The sequence below is a fragment of the Malurus melanocephalus genome, unplaced genomic scaffold (genome assembly GCF_030028575.1).
Source record: "Malurus melanocephalus ecotype Western Australia unplaced genomic scaffold, MMel_1.1 scaffold_43, whole genome shotgun sequence".
Lineage (NCBI taxonomy): Eukaryota > Metazoa > Chordata > Aves > Passeriformes > Maluridae > Malurus > Malurus melanocephalus.
This window is the reverse complement of record NW_026623275.1, coordinates 735,004-755,336: the sequence shown is the minus strand read 5'-3', so window position 1 is coordinate 755,336 and position 20,333 is coordinate 735,004. Positions and strand designations below refer to the sequence as shown.

Below are 20,333 nucleotides of genomic sequence, written 5' to 3'. Positions count from 1 at the left end.
CTAGAGATTCTGGYTCTCAGCTCATCTTTAGGAAGTMTTCACAACAATTGTAATGGGTAAWAAGCTTGTWTTCAAATAAARTAAAATTTRACWCCAGACCTGAGRAAGAGCATTCCAGAAAAACAACAASAGTRACTATCTGCAACATACACTATTTATCCAAATATCTGCTGTTTGTTTGCCATGMTACTCAGACTGAGTACTTCCAGCAAAGCCAATTCCAATGGCAACATTAAAGGTCACTGACTACTGTAACTGCCAAAACTCATTGATAGATTTTATTTGCCAGGAAATGTAAAATTCAGGTAACAGGGATGTCTAGATACACAACATCTTTTCAGACACCTCTGTTTACAAAAGGTAATTCTACAGTTTCCATTGTAGTACCAGAACAATAAACAATGTACCCCCCAAAAAAAACTAAGGAGGAGTGAGAGTGAAAACACCTTTACTTRCAAAACTGTATCGTAGCAAGGCACTATATTCAACCATCAGTATAAGAAAAGACATAAATGAAAATACTGTTTTGTAAACTGAAATAATTTAATAGAAGAATCTAATCAGATCAAATCTGTACGATTCTCATAATTTGTTGAATACATTCAACAAATATATACATATAAYTCTGTTCAGTGATAACTTGTAAGAAAAATATTGGTAATTTTAAGACATTTCTACCGTAACGAAACTTTTCACCAAYTGCCATGCCACTCATGACAGAACAGACATCACCAATACTTTGTTTTATAYAGAATTTAACTTCAGAAAAAATTAKAAARTAACAGAAAAAATSTTACTGGGTCTTGTTACAGTGAGATTTGAACAACTSCCTTTCAGCAGGAGGGGCAAAGCTATGACAAAGCAGTTCCCTTCTCAATATAAATGAAAAATTCAGGATGTTTCCACAGTAAGTTTCTCAGTTTTATCATGACAGCTTCAGACCTTGCACATTTTGTTTCAGATTGAGCAACTCTTTTTCTTGTCTTGTTTTCTCCAATTTGAAGGCCATCTTGTTGGCTTTCTTCTCCATTCTGCGCTCCTGTGCATCGGAACAATGAAAAATTTACAAAATAGGAATTAACATGCAAAATCAAACTAWTCCAACTAACTCTTCTAGATCATGAAAACAACAGCAATCTGCACAACAGTATTATTTATGGTACTAATTATTAGTAGTCAAATTAATGTGTACCACCAGGMTAAACATCTTTAGTTAGCAGAARCTTCWAACATGCTGGCATTTTCTGTTMCTAAATAAGARAGCTAGGATTTCATTGCGACCAATTAGGATTTGCCATGTTTCTTTCAGGTATTTTTCACTCTACTGGTGATCTGAAACATTGTAATTATTTCCTTTGCTACTCTAGATTGTAAGGACATGCGAAGTGTCACAGATGTATCTGCAGTAGCGGCCACAATAACAGACTGCACATTTTGATACTGAAAATCAGTAACACAAAATTATAATGCTAACTTTCTTTCCAGTAGCTCCTTTTTATAGAAGGAATAATTAGTCCTGAGACCAGCAAGTTTTTCCCGTTATTTTCAGACATGACAAGTGAATTTTTAAAAAAGTTCCTAAGACAGAATAAATGCTTTGCAAGCTTTTATTTCCAGTCAGGYGTACCTTTCGCTCCTCCTTTATTGCCTGTTTTCTGGCTTTGCGATCCTCTTTGCTCTCATCCTTGGAACGAGGCTGTGTTGATGCTTTTGGCAGGTCACTGCCATTWATCATCTGCATGCGTTCCACCTGCTTAGCAGTCAGGCCTTTCTGAGGCAAGACATGTAGGGGAATTCCAGTCTTCTGAGAAATTTTTATTGGCTTGGGCTAAAATAGAGAGCGCRTATGTCTTAGTGGCCCCTAGCTTTCCCTCCAAGAAGTGCACACTGCCTTACCAGTGCACAAACATTAGATCCAGAATAAACAGCAATGAATGCAAAGTGTGCTCATACTATTTTAATCCCTCAAAAAACACATTAATCACAAAGCAACATATCAAGAATCTGGCCTTCCAGAAAATGAAAAACATTTTCCCTTTAATTTAAATATTACTGGAAAATAAAGGACTCAAGTTGGCACTTAATATAAATAGGCACTTTATATTTCTTTATAAACTTGCAAGAAAARGGTTTCACTTCAATTTTTGGAATATCAAGCTGTGCTCTAATGATGGGGAACATCTGGAATGCCAACGAACTACAGTAAATTGTTTCAAATTGCAGGAAAAAACCCTGCAAACAAATATGTGGCTGTGAGACAGAGATTACACAAACGTGTATCACAGATAACAACAAAGGAAATTCCTTGCTCTGTATGTTTCTGCCTAGCTATTACAGAAATTTTGAACTGAATCAGTTTTCCTTCTAATAGAAAACATATATCCAATCCCTTCTTTAGTAAAGGAATAATACCAGAGGCTAACACCCACCCCAACCCTCATTTCTGTTCCCCGTCTTTAAAAACAGATCCCCACTGAGAAACTAAATACATTTGTCTCAAGTTTTCCCAATGTTACTCATCAGAATAACAAGTAAGATTAATAGATTTACCTTTAATGGCTCCTTAATAAGTGTTGGGTGATTGTATAAGTTTGAATATGTACCTAAGTCACAAAAAAAAAAAGTAGTCAAGAAAGGCTTGAAAACAGAAATGAGGTAAATTTATTATGAATTGGACTACTACTTAGATTTTGGAAATTCCTCCTGTTGTGCTCAGAGCATAAATTGTTTTACTTGAAGCACTGACAGAAAAGTTCAGAAATCACCTACAGAAAAGTTAAGAAATCACCTATCATTTACTTTGAAATCCTAGGAACAAATAAGCAAACTCCAAAATACTCACTCAAAATGGATTCACAATCCCACTTCTCTTTTGGCTCCTCAATAACTACAGCTACAATTTCTTCCTTTTCTTCCTCACTTTCTTCATTTGCAGGAGAGTCCAAATCTTCACCAGGTTCAAGAGTATCCAATTTCACACAACTTTGAAAAAGTTCAGAGAAGAAAAAAATACGGTTTATCTTTTCTTGAAAACGTACAATTATGTAAACCTGAATTCCCTTCAGTAAAACCGCAGACCCAAGAAAGCTAATTCCAATGWAATTTACAGMAAAAATGAAGTTTCTTTAAGTCAGMCTCCTAAAAAGAAACTAAAAACATTAGGACACAGTCAACAAAAGAAGTATTTCTGCATTTCAAGAGGATGAATGCCTCTAAATAGTTCTTACATTAAGTTCAGTACAGTTATACAAAAGGAGAATAACCTCACTCAAGTCAACAAAATTCCCCCACCAAATTTCATAATATGAATRGAAAATACTCATATGCAGCTGCTTTTACTGTGGGATGCAAACTTTGAGTACACAAACTTTGAAAAAACATGCCCAACATTTCAGTATAAACAGAGGATTACAGAACTACTTATGTGAAGCAGTACTTCTGGGAACACATACTTCTTTGCTTTCTCTTTGTAGTAATCATCCAGGACTTCCTGCAACCGAACGTTGTCTGTGTTAATATAACCTTCTAACTCCACGTTATCTAAGGCTCCAATTTCATCTTCATCAAATTGTTCATAAAACTAAAATAAAGAAGTGGATATCTGTTATTAGATTACATTTGTCATGCAACTTCTTGATAGCTTAAAGAAGAGCCATACATTTTTTATGTTTTTCCTCTCCCCTTTCATTTGCTGAACAACTGCCAAATACATCTGCAGTAGGATTTCCTCCTTACTGTCAGTATTCTTTCAGCAAGGGAGTCACAAAGTTATCTTACAGAATAATAAAAAATCAGTTTATAGAAAACATTTCTTATTCTGCTGCATAATTTCAATCTGTGCCTTAAGAAGCCTGCTCAGAACAGAAGTTACATCTTATTTTGACTGCTCTGACAACAGTCCATGAATGTAAACTTTACCAGATACCTGTGTATGTTTTGCTGTATTGAACTGAGCTTCTAGACAAAAGTGCAACACTAATGCATATGAATGCTCATATAGTCACTGGAGTAATTTTAACTCTATGAGTGCTAGGCCTTTCAACAGAAATTAACACTCTAACCTAGGCACCACAAGCCTCTTAGTGTACCCAGTATTACATGTGGAATAAATGCAAAGAACAGTGGTTTGGTGCCCTGACTGCTAAAAGCAATAAAATCTGCATGGGTATACAGGACACTGCTTGATGAAATGGATCAACAGACAAAGAAGCATTTAACACCCTTCACAGTTAGACTCTTGAGCTGCCTCACCTTCTCAAATCTGTCATCCAACAGAGTTAACTGTTCATTCCGTCTAATTACTGAAGATGACATAGAATATTCCGTGAAACGACTCCTGGTTTCTTCTTGCATAAAAAGGAATTCTTTTGTCCGTYCATTAACCTCATCATCTGATAACGGACCTTCTGAATCATAGTCTTTATCACTACTGCAGCTATCCTTTTCATCACTATCATCTTCCATATCTTCCCATTCATCTTCATCCTCAGCATCTGATCCCCTGAACAGAAGGATAAAATAGTTTTAGAAAAATACACTGACCTTTCCATAGYTCCAACCAATGCTGGGTTATCTGAAACAATTTGCCAATAACAGATTTAAATCTTGAGAGGGATAAAGAGTGAGTGAGACTTTKGTCTGAGAGAAGAAAGCATTTCTAGTTGGATCACGCATCTGTGCATTGAGAGTGAAATTATGTTTATATTCAACTGTGCATGTCAAAACAGAAAAACACCAGCTGCATTCTTGAATATTACAATGAGCAAAGCTTCTCATTATTCTTAAATTCTTAAAATTATGAGAATGATACCAAAATGCAAATAAATAAAATGCAGTGGAATATCACATGAAACATTTGTAAAGGCTACAGAAACACAGTGAGACTTGATCAAAACCGTTACTGATGTATTTTACATGTGATAGATGACATTTTAAATAGTTAAAGAACACTGTTGTTCCAAATATTGCATAGAATCCATGACCTTCAAGTAACACGTGAAACCCATCTCTTGGATAACACAAGAAAATCTGGTTTTGAAATCTACCATCCAAACAGCACAAGATACTGCTTTTTTTTTTTTTTAACCTACCAAAGTATTCAATTTGAAATCTGAAACCATTGTGGCTTCCTACACCACCACATGAAATAGCAAATAGCATATCTCCTATTTACGTATGACAAACATTTCAACAAAGCTCTATCTACCGCTTCTGTGGTTTATTTGCTTGTAGAACAAAATCATCTTCCAGGATATTTTCTGGATTGTCAAAGTCAAAATCATCATCWAGAGCTGCAACAATATCTGGGTCAAAATCTAGCCGTGGTCCTAGAAAGTTAAAAAAACAAAACAAACATTTAAATTTCTCTGACATTAAAAAGCTACTACTTTCCTGGATAAAACCAAATCCACTGTTAGTTTGCAGTAACTAACTGAACTGTTAGTTTGCAGAAAGGAAAGCTCAAACCAAAGAATCACAAAATTCCTCAAAAATATTTGTAGATGTGATACAAGCCAGGGCAAGTCACCAGTCTTGTCAATTTTTACTATTCGGAAAAAAAAAATCCCAGGGGTCTTAAGCTTCTATAAAAGCATTTCAATATAGTATATTGTAAAAGAAAAAATATTCAGGTTAAAGTACCACATGAACAACTACCAACATTAGCTCCAACCCTAAAATTCCCTACATTACAAAAGATTAGAAAGTGTATCTGTACTGCAATTAACAGAAGTGTSTTTAGCATCCTTCTAAATCGGGACAGAGAGAACAGCTACAATTACTTTCTGTTATGAAACAGCTGTAGTCAATGTTCAGTGCACACATGGATACGTAACAAAAGCCTACTCACAGCCTGGAACACTGCAATACTAATGAAGGAATGTACACACTACTCAGCATTTGAAAAGAAATTGAGTGAAAATCCAGTTCCAGACTCTGATTCAAACAGAGGGAATAATAAAGTAATAGTATTATCCACAGTTTTCCCTTGTTATTAGTTTGTATTTGCCACACAATAGTAAGAGCTCATGGATTCCACCCTCTCCAAGCAAGGCTAAAGCCCTCTTACTGATGAATCGCAGAAAAAAAGTCTCAAACTGAAACATGGATCTCTAACATATTGCTCCTTATGTCTGCTACGGAGCCTGTCCTAAGCCAAAAAAAAAAAAAAAAAAAAAAAAAAAAAAAAAAAAAAAAAAAAAAAAAAAAAAAAAAAAAAAAAAAGACACCACAATTGAGGCTCTAATTACCATCTAGTTCCTAGGTGGCAACTCACATTACACAAAGGTAAAAAATACCTGAAACAGGAGCAGCTTTATTTAACAAGCCCACATCCTCTTCAAACTCTGTGGCAAATACTGAGGAAGGCAACTTAATAGATGGAGCCTTAGAAAAAGAAACAGAAAAACATGATCAGAATATATTTGTTGTTGGTTTCTCATTTGAGCTCACATTAACAAAAACATGCAGATACTCCTGCGACCAAAAGAAACTCTGTGAGTGCTACTTATGTTAGCAATGTTACAGCAAGTGCTACTTTAACAGCAGCAACTTGTTAAAGTTATACATTTACACTATTTAAAGTGCTGGCAGCGTTAATTCTCATGTTTAAGATTCTACAGGTATTTTTTTCATCTCTGAAGCTTTTTAGAGACTGGTTGTACAGCAAGTACACTGAAATTCTTATTTTTTTTTGGTTGTTGTTTTGGAGAACACTAACACACATTTGAAATCACACCTTTATTGAAAGGGTTGTTAAAAGCTTCATAATGTGCACTTCTAACCTATCTTTAAATCTTCTGTATTATCACCAAGCTGTACCTGAAAGGTACTTGTGACTAAGACCACTGGTTTTGACTGAAATGATAGTATATGGTTAAATCAAATTCCCTCAACCCTATGTGACTGGCAATGCCATATGTATGCCATACATTTCATTGTTTCAAAGCACTTACTGCTTTTCCATCGAGTGTGATACAGCATCATGAAATTCTACAAATTATGCCAGCAATTGAAAAGTTTGGTTTTATTCCCTCTGGTTTCTGTTATATTCCCCTTTAAAAACTTGTGTGCTGATAATACAACCTGGCATATTCATAACTCCCAGAACATTCAAAAGTTCTAAAGAACCTAAAAACAAATGCTCACACCAGAAAACCACAATTTGTTCAAACAAATACCTCTGCAAGCCACCTCTGTAAAGAAAAGTTTGTYGTGAGTACATGAAGTACTTTTAACACTGCTAGCAAAATAGTGTTCATCACTAAACTCTGGCTTGTCAGCTTTTGGGTTTACTTGTAGGAAAGTCTGTTTGTGGGTCAAAAGGATCCATATATACACATGTATGTATATATACATACATAAAAATCAGTCACAATAACACTTTTTGAATACCGTTAATGTGTCTGCAGAATGTTAACGCTCCAAAGAACAGCATTATCATTAGCAAAAATACTACTTACTGAAATTCTCTGAATTTCATCTTCTATGTGCCCCTCATTTGTGATAACAATTCTGCTTTGCTGTCCACGCACAGATGGGACAAGCTCAGAGGGACCAGAGGCTTCTTTGAGATGCTGCAGATAGTCATAGTCATCATCAAAGAAGACACCATACTTCCGCTGCTCTTCCCTTCTTTGCTCCTCATGCCCCTAGGAAGGAGGGGTGGGGGGGGTAACAAAATTTAAAAAAAAATCTAGTTAATGTATAACAAATTAATAAATGCATAAAAATAATAAAATTAAATACAGTTAGCTACTTAAGGCCATTTAAAACTTACCAGCAAAAGGAAAAGTAACACATCTACTGAGAGTGCCTGAATGTTAAAGTCCTTGTAGTCCTCTCTCCGCTCCTTACCCTAATGCACAGCTAATTAAAACTTTGTAATCAGCTGGTTACACGTCCAGGTGCTGTCTGAGCAGGACCTCAAACAACTCTTTCCATCAGCAACATAACCAACAATGCCTGTTCTACCACGATGAGYCAGGCAAGTTTTTGTTGTTTTTTTWAAATACATTTGCATCCCTAACGCCAGTTAAGTCATCCTTCAACCATCAGGCAGTAGCTCACAACTATGAAATTCCCTACAATGTCCCCTTCTTTTTAATAAGCTGGACTRAAAACTACCTTCTCTCAGGCTGTATTTTTGAATTGTACAGTTGCATACCAACTTTTTTTCTCCATGGTGTTTCTTATTTGAATGAACCTCAATATTAAAAGTGAGTGTTTACTTTTTGTGTAGGTAGCAGAACTCTCTGGGGTGCAGTATCATCAGCAGCAAGTGGATCCCTCTGACTTCTGTGCACTAAGTGAAATGTTACTGCTTTCTTCTTCTCTATGAACGGCTTCTTTTTCTTGTGAGGCTGTAAAAGSAAATTTGGTTAACTATTAACAAAAATTCAAGTATTAAATGCATTAAAGAGAATCTTTTCTCTGGAATGTGCAGCTGTATTTGTTCCGAGGCAATACCTTATAAACATATGCTTAGAGACAAAGAGACCAGTGGTACCTTAACTCATATCCTCGCATTCACAACGGACATTTCATATGTTCTAACAGCAAATGTAGCTTATTCAGCTGCAAAATGACAATATACAGTACAATATATATCTGATTATAGGCACAAAGTTTAACGTACAGCCCTAGAAAGAAATTGTTAAGCAACTACAACACACTTCATCCCAATAAACACAGGAAAGTGGCATAAGGAAATTCACTTAGACACATCTTGCTTCTTGAGAGGTGTTTAGAYATCTGCTCCTACAGCAGCAATTCATCATTAGCCATGGGGACTATCTACCGCCCCATCACACAGGMACAGGACTAACATCGACATACACACGCGTTCTGGATTAACAAAACCTCCAAGTATTCTCAACGAGGTAAAAGCCTTTCCGACGAGTTAGCACATCTGACCTGGGAAAACACTTCCACCAAGGTTTCCAGCTTGACTTACCCAACCAAACGCGTTACAGCAGACACAGGCCGCCCAAGGGCTACTCTATTGCTCTAGCCTGCCATCCTCCCCGGCAGCTCCGAGTACAGAACACGGCACACTCACCATGGCGCAGTCCCTCTGCCGCTCCCGGTGTCCCGATCCCTGCTCGCTCCCACGAGGGCCAAGCGTCAGCGCCACCCGGCTGTGCCCTCCATCTTGGGATAGACCAGTGACCGGCGGGGGGAAGGGGACGGGCAGGTTCTTGGGTTCTTGGGTTTTTGTTTCCCTATTAAAAAAAGACCAAAAAAAAAGCAAGAACCCGCGTTTTTTCAGACCGAAATAATATTTTAATAAAAGAGAGGCTCTGCGGACGCAAGCAGGGTGTTTCCTCCCACCCGCCAGAGGCACATTTTCCCAGTTCTCCCCTCGATATAGTACAGAATGGTTCGGGCCGGCAGCGGCTCAGGCGGCCAAGGGGCAGCACGCGTGCGCAGAAGGCGGGGCGGAGCGGGGGCGCTGAGGGGGCCGAGTCTGCAGGGTCACGAGTAAATAACGCCTGTTGATATTAATGCTGTTGTGCTGCGTTTGAGCTCTCATTTCTGACGAGGAATGGTTGGGGGTGCTTGGCCTGTTCAGAGGCTACGACTAAGCGGGGGGACAGAGATTGTCTGTGAGTATCTAAAGGGACGTTGTTAAAAGTTTGCATCCAGGTCTGTTCGGTGCTGCTGAGCAATGGTACAAGCGGTAATAGACAGAAGCTGATGCCCAGGGAGTTCCACCTGAATACGAGGACGAACCTCTTTACTCTGTGGGTGACCGTGCCCTGGAACAGTYTGCCCAGAGAGGATGTGAAGTCTCCCTCACTGGAGMTATTCAAGAACCATCTGGACACAATCCRTGTGCTCTGGGATGAGCAGGGAGGTTGGCACAGATGACCCACTGTGGTCYTTTCCAACCTGACTTACTCTGCGATGCGACATTGTAGCTGYGTAAACTTTACCTATGCCGTGTATCCCGCTGTGCACAGGCACACACGTATAGTCTCCTTGCTAGGAAATGTATGCTTGGTATGTAAGGAAAGTGTTGTAAACCTGTTTTATTGCTTTTCAAAAAGAATGTGTGAAACACAGATGGGTGTGTTTTTTTCCCATGTGCTCGCAGGCAAATAAAACAGTAACAGCTAAGAAGAGGTGGTGACTGAAAATTCAGAAAAGTTATCCACATTATGTGTGTATATGTRTGCAGCTAAATATATATGCATACATGTACCTTAAAATATTAGCTTTAGTCATATTTGGGTGGATTTCATTGGTTTTCAGTAGGTGTCACTAAAGCTCTAAAAGAGCCCAGTCTTTCACTCTTCTGGCTGTTGTTTTGTTTGTGCAGTCTTCTGTCTTTACCATGAAATTTCATCACACCACTCATACAGAAGTGCACAAACTAATCTGATCCACTCCATCAGATAAAACAACTCCTGTACTCAGAGGATTCTGATTATCTCAGCACGTATCTGTGCAAAGGCTGGACTTTCCTCTGACTTGCAAAGAGTGCCCGGTGAGTGTCTTGTTTCTCTCAGCCGTTTGCCGGTGTGGTACGCACCCCCGGCACAGGGAGATCAGCAATGACCCCTGGACTGCAGGCTGTGAATGGATTCTCATGACTGCACCCTACAGCAACAATTCCCTGCCTATAGTATTTCTGTACTGCAAACCTAGCGACAGGTGGAATAGCAGAGCTGGATTTTCACTGGGTAATTAAGAGCAGAATCACTCAGCTGTTGAAAACACAGTACTTAGCATTTATTTGGGGGGTAATGATGTAGATTAGATTACTCCTTTTTGCTCCCAAGTCCCTGACAGCTCTGGGATCCACAGAAATGCATGTGCATAGACTTGGTGACAGAATTACACTTCACAATCCTCTAAACCTGGTGACCTCCATATCTCATAGTGGCAGTACTGTTATTCCACATACGCCAAATCTGGTTGAGGAGCATTGTATCAGTTTGGATGTGGGAAAAATTAGCTTTTGCTCTCAGCTCTGTTAGTCAGCTGTTTCCTAAGCGTAAGATAAATTTACTCATTCAGTTGTCTCAGTGTTTTCTGTCTTGCTTTAATTTACATCCCTCCTCTGAATTTCCTGGTTAGTTTCTAAGCATTTAGGGAGAAGGATATTTATTGTATGTTCACACAGAGATTAAAAGAACAGGCTCCCTCCCATATCACAGAAGATGGCTAATGTATACAAACAATTAATCCATCTGGGGCTTAATCTGAAGATGGAAGATTAGCATAATGGGCACTACGATGATGATACCTGAGGGTGAGTCATTTCCTTCCAGCTGATTGATGTCAAAATCAAAAATACAGTATCACCTGCATGTGAAATGTATAGGAGACTCCACTTMAGCTTTGCATTTCATCCAAGCCTTACAAGGCCATCCATCCCACTGTACTCTCACTGGGTTCTTTGCAGAGACTCCTCACAGAATTCAGCAAAGAGCATCTACAGAGACTGAGGGAGAAAGTGCTCAGGCCACTAACCACTTCTTTTATGCTTGCAGAAGAAAAATGGGCAGTATTGAAATGATCTCACTGTCAAGGAAGCTGCTTAAAAATAATATGCTGGAAGCATATCCTTAACATAATCATCAACTTGCCTTCTGTGGAGTAAGTTTATGCTCATTTTTTCTCTTAGTTCTTGCAAAAAAAGCAATTATTGCAAAGTAATTACAAARCAAATGTTACTGTCAGTCACTTTGTAATGTTAAAAGATTGGCAGATGCCCTGCTCGTTGGGCTGAACTCTCAGCTGTGCAGATCAGTTTTGTTTATGTGCAGAGGGTGTATTTCCAGTGCAAATCTTCTGCCAATGAAACCGGTAAAGACACACTTTTTGCTGATAAAAAAAAAAAAAGAAGGGGAAACTGGGAGCATAGATGAAGTCTCTGAATCATTGAGCTATAACCCTAACTTTGTATTTTTAAACCAAGTATCACCTCTTTGAGCACACCTCTCCATGAATACACCACCCACAGGGAAGCTACCAGATGTGTTTGATGGACTGCCAGAATTCAAAGGAAAGTTTTAGGAACCCTTTTTTGTTTCATTTCTGTGAGGAGGGACTTTGGCCTCTGGAGGCTCTCTGAATTTAACTCTATCCATGCACATGCCAGAGATTCAAAACCAAAGTATTTTCAGTAAAAATTTTCTGAACAATTTTATTGAGGTGATTTTCTTAATTTTCTACTTATATATATATACTTATATATATATACTTATATATATATATATTTATTTGTATATATCTATAATTCAAAGAGCTACACAGTTGTCTAAGGCACTTGGAGCTGCACAGCAGAGTATCCTACAGTACTGTATAATTAGGCAGCACACTTTTCGTTTTCTTGTTCAATAAAAACACCATAAAACAAGCATAACACAGGTATTGTATAATCCCCAATAAATATTTTATATTTTTCAGATTATAGTAATGGACTATATTTGCGTGTATGTGTGTGTGTGTGTATAAATATATATATATTACATTACAGAAAATCCTCAAGAAGCAGGTATCATTAATTTGTAACAATTATGGTTTCTTAGTATTGTATTCACAGATATCACACACCTGTGTAAAATGCAGTATCAGATCTACCACTTCTTTATAGTTACTGTATTCAATCACACTGAGTCAAGTAGATGCGTTCATTTTATAATTGTTACATAAAATCTGCCTTGTAAAAGCTGAAAAGTTATCTGTGTTGATTCTCTACAACCTTCCATCTTTTGAAAGTAATGGAACACGTGGAAAGTATATTTTATATGGAAAACAATTCTAAGCTGATAATGTTTCAGATACATTTCTTGTAGTTACCCAGTAACTATCTAGCATGACAGGCAGTGGGGAGCCGAGGTTTGAATTTTATTTGCTTTACTTGTCTTGTTAACATGAGCATTTAATAAATTAAAGGAAGTTACTGAATAATTTTTCACCATTTTTCATCAAATTAATATAAACAATGTCTAAGAACTGGCTCTGTGCATATTGAGGTGCTGCAAAATTTTAATTCAAATGAATTCACATGAAAATTTCATTTCAGGTGATTGTGACTGCCTTAGGGTGCATTCAGGATGTAAGAATCTTCTGGCTTTACTGGACCTTTGTAAGACCCTACTGGATCTTGGCAACCTGCTCTGGTGTGGATGTGTGATCGAGCCCTCATTACTGGAGTCATTGCTCCACAATGCCCATGCAGACTTGCTTGGGAGAGGCAAGTGTGCAATGATCCTACTGCTGAACCTGCCCCAGTGTATTGCAGCTCTACCAGAGAAATGCAGGCTTGTGATCTCCCACTGGACAGTAGGGTCCAAAGCACGGCACACAAACACTGTCATGATTTACTCTTTGAGCTGTTTTGRACCCTGAGAACACTGCGAAGGGGGACAAAATTATCAGCTCCTGTATGTATAGCTGTGTCTGTGCTCTGCAGTGTTCTTGTGCCTCTTTCAGATTTCCAGTTTGGTTGTAAATGGATTTTTTTTCTTATTTATTTTTTTTAAGGAAATACCACCCCCTAAAATCAAGAGCTTGTTAAACAGTTGCAGGCAATTAAGCATGTGCTATCTCCACACCCTTCCCACCCTGCTGWTACAGTCAGATGCCCATTCAAACAAGCCATTTTGTTTCAAACCACACCGGATAAAATAATAATCCAAAACACAGTATTTCTTTAATTCCAAAATTTATACAAGTTTACAAATCAATATACCACCACACAAAGTAGTGAAAGGAAGAGAAGGTATGTTTAGCAACATTTTACTATATCATAACTATGTTCAAATATTGTTAAATTTGACATAGTATTGCAAGATTTTTTTTTAATATAAAGAATTAATGCATGAACAAGAAGATACAGATAATACCATTACTTTCTTTGTTTCTATSCAACGCAATATATAGCTTCTAGAAAATATTGGTGAAATGCTGTATCTACTTCATATGAGCTTTATTTCCATTAAAATCTTGAAACAAAATGGCAACACAAAGTGAAACCCGACCTTACTAATTATTAAAGTCAATAAATAGAAATATGTTTGAACATTACAGCAAATATATGTTAATTTCACTCCATTTCCCCCTTTCTCTGTACAGATACAGTTCCATAAGTTTTGGTGGGATTTTTTTTTCAGATTTCTGTTAAATACAAGTTTCAAACTATTCCGGGGAATTAACTTTTTTTTTTTTTTTTGTCCTTTCTTTAAAAAATTAATTTGACTCCAAAATATTTTGTATCAACCTTATAAAAGCTTTCAGAATCTTTTTTTCTTTTCATCAGAATCTATGTCCCGTCAGTAAGCATTGCACTGAGCTTTGTATRACAAGAATACAGATAGCAACAATAATGGAACTAAATTGGAAGCTCCTAAAGGCAGGAGACAAGTTTATCCATCCTTTTTTTTCCACCCTGAGTATGTTTTCATTCTAGTTTACAGCACTGGCACAGGTCTTAACTCCTGAAGATCATTAAAACTAGATGATGTGGAATTATTAAAACACACGGTTGATGTGTACGTGACAGTCTGATGCAAATGTTGGCTTTTAGCTTGGTTTGCTTTATCATTAAAGCATTAACAGACATTAAGACATGGGCATAAACATTGGGCATAAACATTAAAACATTAACAGACATTAAGACATATCTGTTCTCTGCTAGGATGGCAGCAGTGCTCACACAGACCTGTCCCACCAGGTACCAGGTGACAGTGTGGTCTTTATGCCCTGGCTCCAACCTCTGCCTGCTGCAGCCAGTCAGGGAGTTTTGTCTGATTCCAGGATGCCAGACTAGATTAGATGTTTTTTGTCTGTGCTGGCTGGATCTTCTTGCACTTTCTGATGCTACAAAATCGAGGCTCAGATTGACTTTATAGTCAGGTTATGTGACCRTTGATTGGAAACAAATTCTCTGATGTAGCTGTAGTATTACTAGTTACAGGTCTGAGTTTGAACGATCTCTGCAGGAAACCAAGCACCGATTTCACCTGGAAAGGGGTGGGGTCTAATTTCTGTAATAGCAGGAATACTTAATCTCTTTGTTTCACAGCTTTCATTTGGCTTTCTGATGAGGTTTTTCCATGCCAACACTGAGGTTGTGGTGCTTCTCTAAGAGGTGCTCAGTGTGGCCAAAGCAGATGGTGGGGCTGCCCTGCCCTACAACACATCAGAGGTCAGTAAAGTACACCACAGCAAGGGACACGCACAACTGWAGGTAAATGATAAACCCAACAAATAAATGCAGTTTTGTAGACCTACAAATGGCCATGAATATTTCCAGTGATTTTGAAGAGATGCTGCTTCTGATTCTACCGTGTTTCATCATGTTGAAATGATGCTTAGCTTAAATAATCATTAGCATGTAGTTAATTTTTTTTACTTGTGGAATCAATATATATATCACAATTCAAGAAAACATTCAGGTGGCTGTAGAGTTAAGAAGACTAATATGTATTACCTGAAAGAAGAGAGAGACAAGAGGCATTCTAGAACCATTTCACTTCTTTCAGTGAAGAAATTAGGATTTGATTAAGCATCTGTTCTTTTGCACCCACAGTGATTCTACTGTTAAATGTGATACATGAGATCATTTCAGAAACCACTACTTTAAGCTACTCGTTTTCACTTCGTGTGGATGTAGACATCTGAGTTCATATCTGACTCTGTGGAATGTAAGTATCATGTGTGTGTGAGGTTTGTCATATATTGTGGATGACATTTAAGTGATTTGTCCAACTTGATAGAAGTTATCATCCTGATCTCTCCTAGCCAACTGGACTATACTACTTGGCATCAGAGTTATTTTTTTTATTTGTCTTTCTACTGTCTTTTTAACTCTAGGATTACTCAACTCATTAATTTCTCAGGATTTATCCCGATTTTCCCCTTCCAACAGGCATGCAGCACCATAACCGGTATATGGTGTTATATTTCCAATGGGTTTTTGATGCAACTGGAAGACATTAGAAATCATCAATACAGAGGACTAGGAGATGCAACAGAAATTGACTTCAAGCTTCTCAATAAGATAAAGCAAACTTGCTTCACTGCACATACTGACATACCAAATTCTTGTTATTTTTTATTGCATGGACACCATTTTACAGCTGTTGTTTTTCTGCCAGGTGATATTTAAAATATAAAAATAGCATATACAATTCTATATCTGTGTATAGGTGAAATACRTAATGGATATGGTTCTAATTCTGCTAAGTATACTACATTAGTTTTTAAGTAAGTTCCAATAAAGGCAACTCTTTTTGTCCAGTGCCATAATTGTGCTGAATCCGTTCACTGGACCGTGGGCCAAAGAATGCATCTGATTATTATCAAAACAGTAAGAAATTAAAAATTAACAGCATCTCTACCATGGCTAGTGTTCTGCATCCAGCAATGGCTTGCAGTGAATACTTTAAAAAAAGCCCTCCAACCCCATAARGACAGGGAAAGGCTAAGTGTTGCCTCATCTATGCATCCTCATTACTTATGATGTAACTTCTGCTTGAAGAAGTCTGAGCCAGAAGTTGTATCTGCATCATTATATTATAACTCTTAAAATGAAAAGGTTGGCACGTCACTTTCCATCCATGCTCCAGGCCTAGTATAGAGGAACCTTCTTGCAAAATCAGTTTTTTTCACTTCATCCTAAGAGTTTAATAAGTTTTAGTTTGCTTGTGTAGCCCGTATGTACCTTGGCATGATGGTGGAGCAACTGTCTTACATGAAATATTTATAATCTGACCTTACCTTTGTCCAAGTGAAGAAATGGTATTCTGCCTGTRCAACAGCTGTCTTTCTGCCTTCAGYATCTTGGCTGCTTTCAAATGTTTCATTGTGATTAAGGCAACACTGAGATCTATTTAATTGCTCCACTCATTTCCTTTGAAGTTAAATACTGTATTTTATACTTCAAAGTCGACATAGTAGACCTTTCTATGATTTTGGATACACATTCCTAAATTTGGCAACATCAGCAAATAAAAAGTTTAAGCAGAACTATTCTAGTGTAACTTTTAAGTTTACTCTTCAAATTCTAAAAACAAATATTAGCATTCTACCAGAATTGCTGACAAACCTTAACTCTAATGCCCTTCTAATTCCCATATGATTTCATGCCAAAGAATACATTTTCACTGCTTCCTTGATGTCAAAGTGGTGTTTCTATATTTATAAAATAATGGGCCTTCCAGAAGCTTATTTTCTGTAAATGGAATCCTAATGGCTCTTATTGATTCCATTAAAAAAGGAAGGCGCTTTTTCCTTTTCTTTGCTACAAGCATGTAGATTACTTTTTTTTTTTCTTTTTTGGTTATTGATATTTTGGGACTTGTACATCATTAGATTTTTACTAAAATGTAAGGGATCCTAAAAGTCATAAAAATCTCACCTTTTTTTAAAAAAGGTTTGCCAATCTCTTTAAAAATAATAGAGTGACAGCTGTTGTAAAGCACTCTCCTGTTACTACAAGTGCTCTTCACTAAAATAATCCACCTCATTTATGCAAACCTGGTCTTGTTGTAAATAGCTCTAAAGGGGGATATCTAATTTTAGCCACCAAATTGCCTTCCTGCCTTTAGGCTGACATCGCTAACAACAACCTTCAATTTTATAAACACATTCCACAAGAATCTATCGCAGGTTCTGAGGTAAAAATCACATCTACACAGACCTTTTATTGCCAGAAAAAGAAATACTTACACTTCATAATTAAAAACTGAACAGGGCACATAAAAGACAAAAATAAATCGTAATATGTACACGCATTAGAAAGGATAAATAGCAAATATATTGTAATACTGCATTAAATGTATGCATATGTGAATTCCAGACCCCCCCAATGTTGTGTACAATAATTCAAAGGATAAATAAGTGCTAATATAAGACAGAGAATTTCTTAGTGTAAACAACGCCACAGGCTTTTTAATAGGCCTTTAGGCCAACTTAGAAAAACCATGTATTGCCTTTCACACTCCATACCACTTAATTTTAATAGTACTGTATTCACATGTACAACTTCAAGATAGTATAAAAAATTATGACTCTATGAAGCATTCYTCACACTCAACAAAAACAAGCTGGAGACACTCCAAGGATTTTCCTTTCACTTTTACAGGACTACTAACTGAAGACATACTGGTTCATCTGGGAGTCTTCCTCAAAGCAGTGCAAGAGTCCTTAAATGTAAAAAATTACATTAGTAATCACTGCTCAGKCCTACTAACAAAGACTTCTGTGCCTAATTTCAATTCTGACTTTGGATTYGCACTAGCATGATGAAGTTGTCACCACTGCCTGCCATGGATGACAAAGATAATGATCCCTCTGTTTTGAATGGCAAGCAACAGACAGCAAGGAGTGTTTCTAAACATGGAGCATTTCATTGCATTCATAGTGTCACGTTATTTGTCCTTCAAATCCTGTTTATGTATTTCTGAGGATCCAAAGTATGTCAACATTAAAAACCAAAAAATATATGACTTGTTCTGTATGAATGTTCCATGTGTTTTCCTGAAGCATGCGCACTGGGATTTGAAAAAAGACARTTGAGTTATACTAGGACTAATTTCTGGCAACTGTATTTACTGGCACCAAAGAAAATGACATTTCTTCCCAAAGTACTGATGACACAAGGACTTAACAGCTTGCTATCTTTTCAAGACAGGCTGTAGCCACTAAAAAAAACCTCCATGCACAGTTGCTCACACTCTCAGTTTTTTTTTTTTAAATAATTCTTCCCACTGGCCAAGTGCATTGTTGAGCAGTCCTCTCCATTCCACTTTTCTCTGTGGACTGACAAACGAAGTCTCTGTTCCCCCAGCTGTCAGTCCTTTTCTCACCCCCCCTCCCTTTTTGTTACCCTCAGTCACAACCCTATGAAGCCCGATGAGACCCTGGTAGCAGGCTCTCCAACGATTGTCTTCAGCACTTCCTGACTTGTGGAGCTCTGATGAAGGAGTCCATTGGCTTGTCTGTGTGGGCTGGCCACAGAATCGTGGTCTGTCTGGACATGGACAAACGCTTCCTGTGAGTTTTSCTCCTAGACAAATAATTTGTCCATTGACAAAGACAAGGGCCACTTCCTTTATTAGCCTCAGGGTAAGCTGTAGCGCACACTCAWACTCAATYAAGTTCCAGTGCAATTTCAGGTCTTCAGGACACAACGATTTCCCCAAAGAAAATTGTTACATGAAATATGGGATGTGGCCAAACAATTATGGACGATGAAACCTGAAAAGATAAATGAAAAAACTTAGAAYTGTGTTATTACTTCAACTGACARTGACACTGATCCTCATCCTGCTTGCATGGCTGTTTCCTTTTGTGGCCCAATTATTGYATCCATTATTTGGAGATGCTGTTAGTAACTATTATTYGAAAAGCTTTGCTAAAYCATAAAAGTCAAATTTCTGGGTTTTTAATCCCTGTGCAAAATGAGGCTAACAAAAATTTTATGTTTTAAGTAAGCAACAAATTTTATAGCACTTTAGATGCTTTCTTCTTATTAACAGCAGTGAACTGAGGCACCTGAAGGCCCAAATATACCTCACTTTTTTTTAGGCCTTTGGGTAGGGCATGTACATCACTCCAGATTGCCTGTATGATGGCTAGAGAAGTGGGCTGCTCCAAAAGATATCACCAACCTTTTCTATAATAAGTTAGGAACCTACAGCAATTGAAAATCTAAATCATGTTAAATGTAATGAATCCAAGCAAAAGGGTAAGGAAAGCACCAGCATCAGGTTCTCAATGTATCTATCACCAGACATAAATCTCTGTTTAAATGGCTTAAAAAATTTATCTGTCCATGAAGTAGTAAAAGATGCAGCACCTTAAAAAAGGCATATGATGCATCTACACAACAGATTTACCTAAGTTATCGTTTGACACATTTTCCCTTAGCAGTTCCACACATTATCCCTGTAAGTTGATTCAATGCAATACAGGGATGGTTTTCTCAAATGAAGGAGGTGTACACAAAGGCTGACATTCCCAAATATGCAGCTCATCTGCTAGATGGGGGTACAGAGAATTGCAAAAAAGACACAGGGGTTTTGTATTTGTGTAGAAAAACAATATACTGGACTATATATAGCATTTCCATTRAAAACACTTCATGAACATCTGCTAATATGCTCTTCCCAAACTTGTACCAATTTCTATATTTTTAGAAACTTGTTTCTTTTGACTTTATTATGAAATAACAGAAAGATTCAGTCTAAATTACTAGAAACAGGAAACCAGTTCAACCAGTCATTACAGTAAATGATGAACAATGGAAACCAGTGTTTTTTCTTTCCCAAGTTTAATAAAAAAWTTTAACATTTCAAATATATTGTAAGTACTGA

General features: G+C 37.4%; 2 protein-coding genes and 1 long non-coding RNA gene across 6 annotated transcripts in view; 1 reads left to right on the top strand and 2 right to left on the bottom strand.

Moving 5' to 3' along the window:
• Positions 1-256: 256 nt before the first annotated feature.
• LTV1 (LTV1 ribosome biogenesis factor) lies at positions 257-9,238 on the bottom strand. Its single transcript, XM_057364832.1, has 11 exons — positions 9,059-9,238; positions 8,229-8,360; positions 7,461-7,649; positions 6,297-6,384; positions 5,207-5,327; positions 4,252-4,501; positions 3,453-3,580; positions 2,843-2,982; positions 2,551-2,603; positions 1,628-1,828; positions 257-1,039 (listed from the first exon to the last, which is right to left on the bottom strand). The coding sequence occupies exons 1-11, from the start codon at positions 9,059-9,061 to the stop codon at positions 926-928; spliced, it is 1,419 nt and encodes a 472-aa protein (XP_057220815.1). The 5' UTR covers positions 9,062-9,238; the 3' UTR covers positions 257-925.
• Positions 9,239-11,014: 1,776 nt separating this feature from the next.
• LOC130572851 (uncharacterized) lies at positions 11,015-14,156 on the top strand. Its single transcript, XR_008965267.1, has 3 exons — positions 11,015-11,257; positions 11,499-11,604; positions 13,037-14,156. It is a non-coding gene; the product is annotated as an uncharacterized LOC130572851 (long non-coding RNA).
• Positions 14,157-15,549: 1,393 nt separating this feature from the next.
• The window catches only part of PHACTR2 (phosphatase and actin regulator 2), a 131,200-nt gene continuing 126,416 nt past the window's right edge, over positions 15,550-20,333 (bottom strand). For all 4 annotated transcript variants that reach the window (XM_057364831.1, XM_057364828.1, XM_057364829.1 and 1 more), the window contains one exon: positions 15,550-19,215. In XM_057364831.1, the coding sequence (XP_057220814.1) occupies positions 19,200-19,215 (16 nt within the window). In that variant the 3' untranslated portion in view covers positions 15,550-19,199. The remainder of the gene's footprint in view (positions 19,216-20,333) is intronic.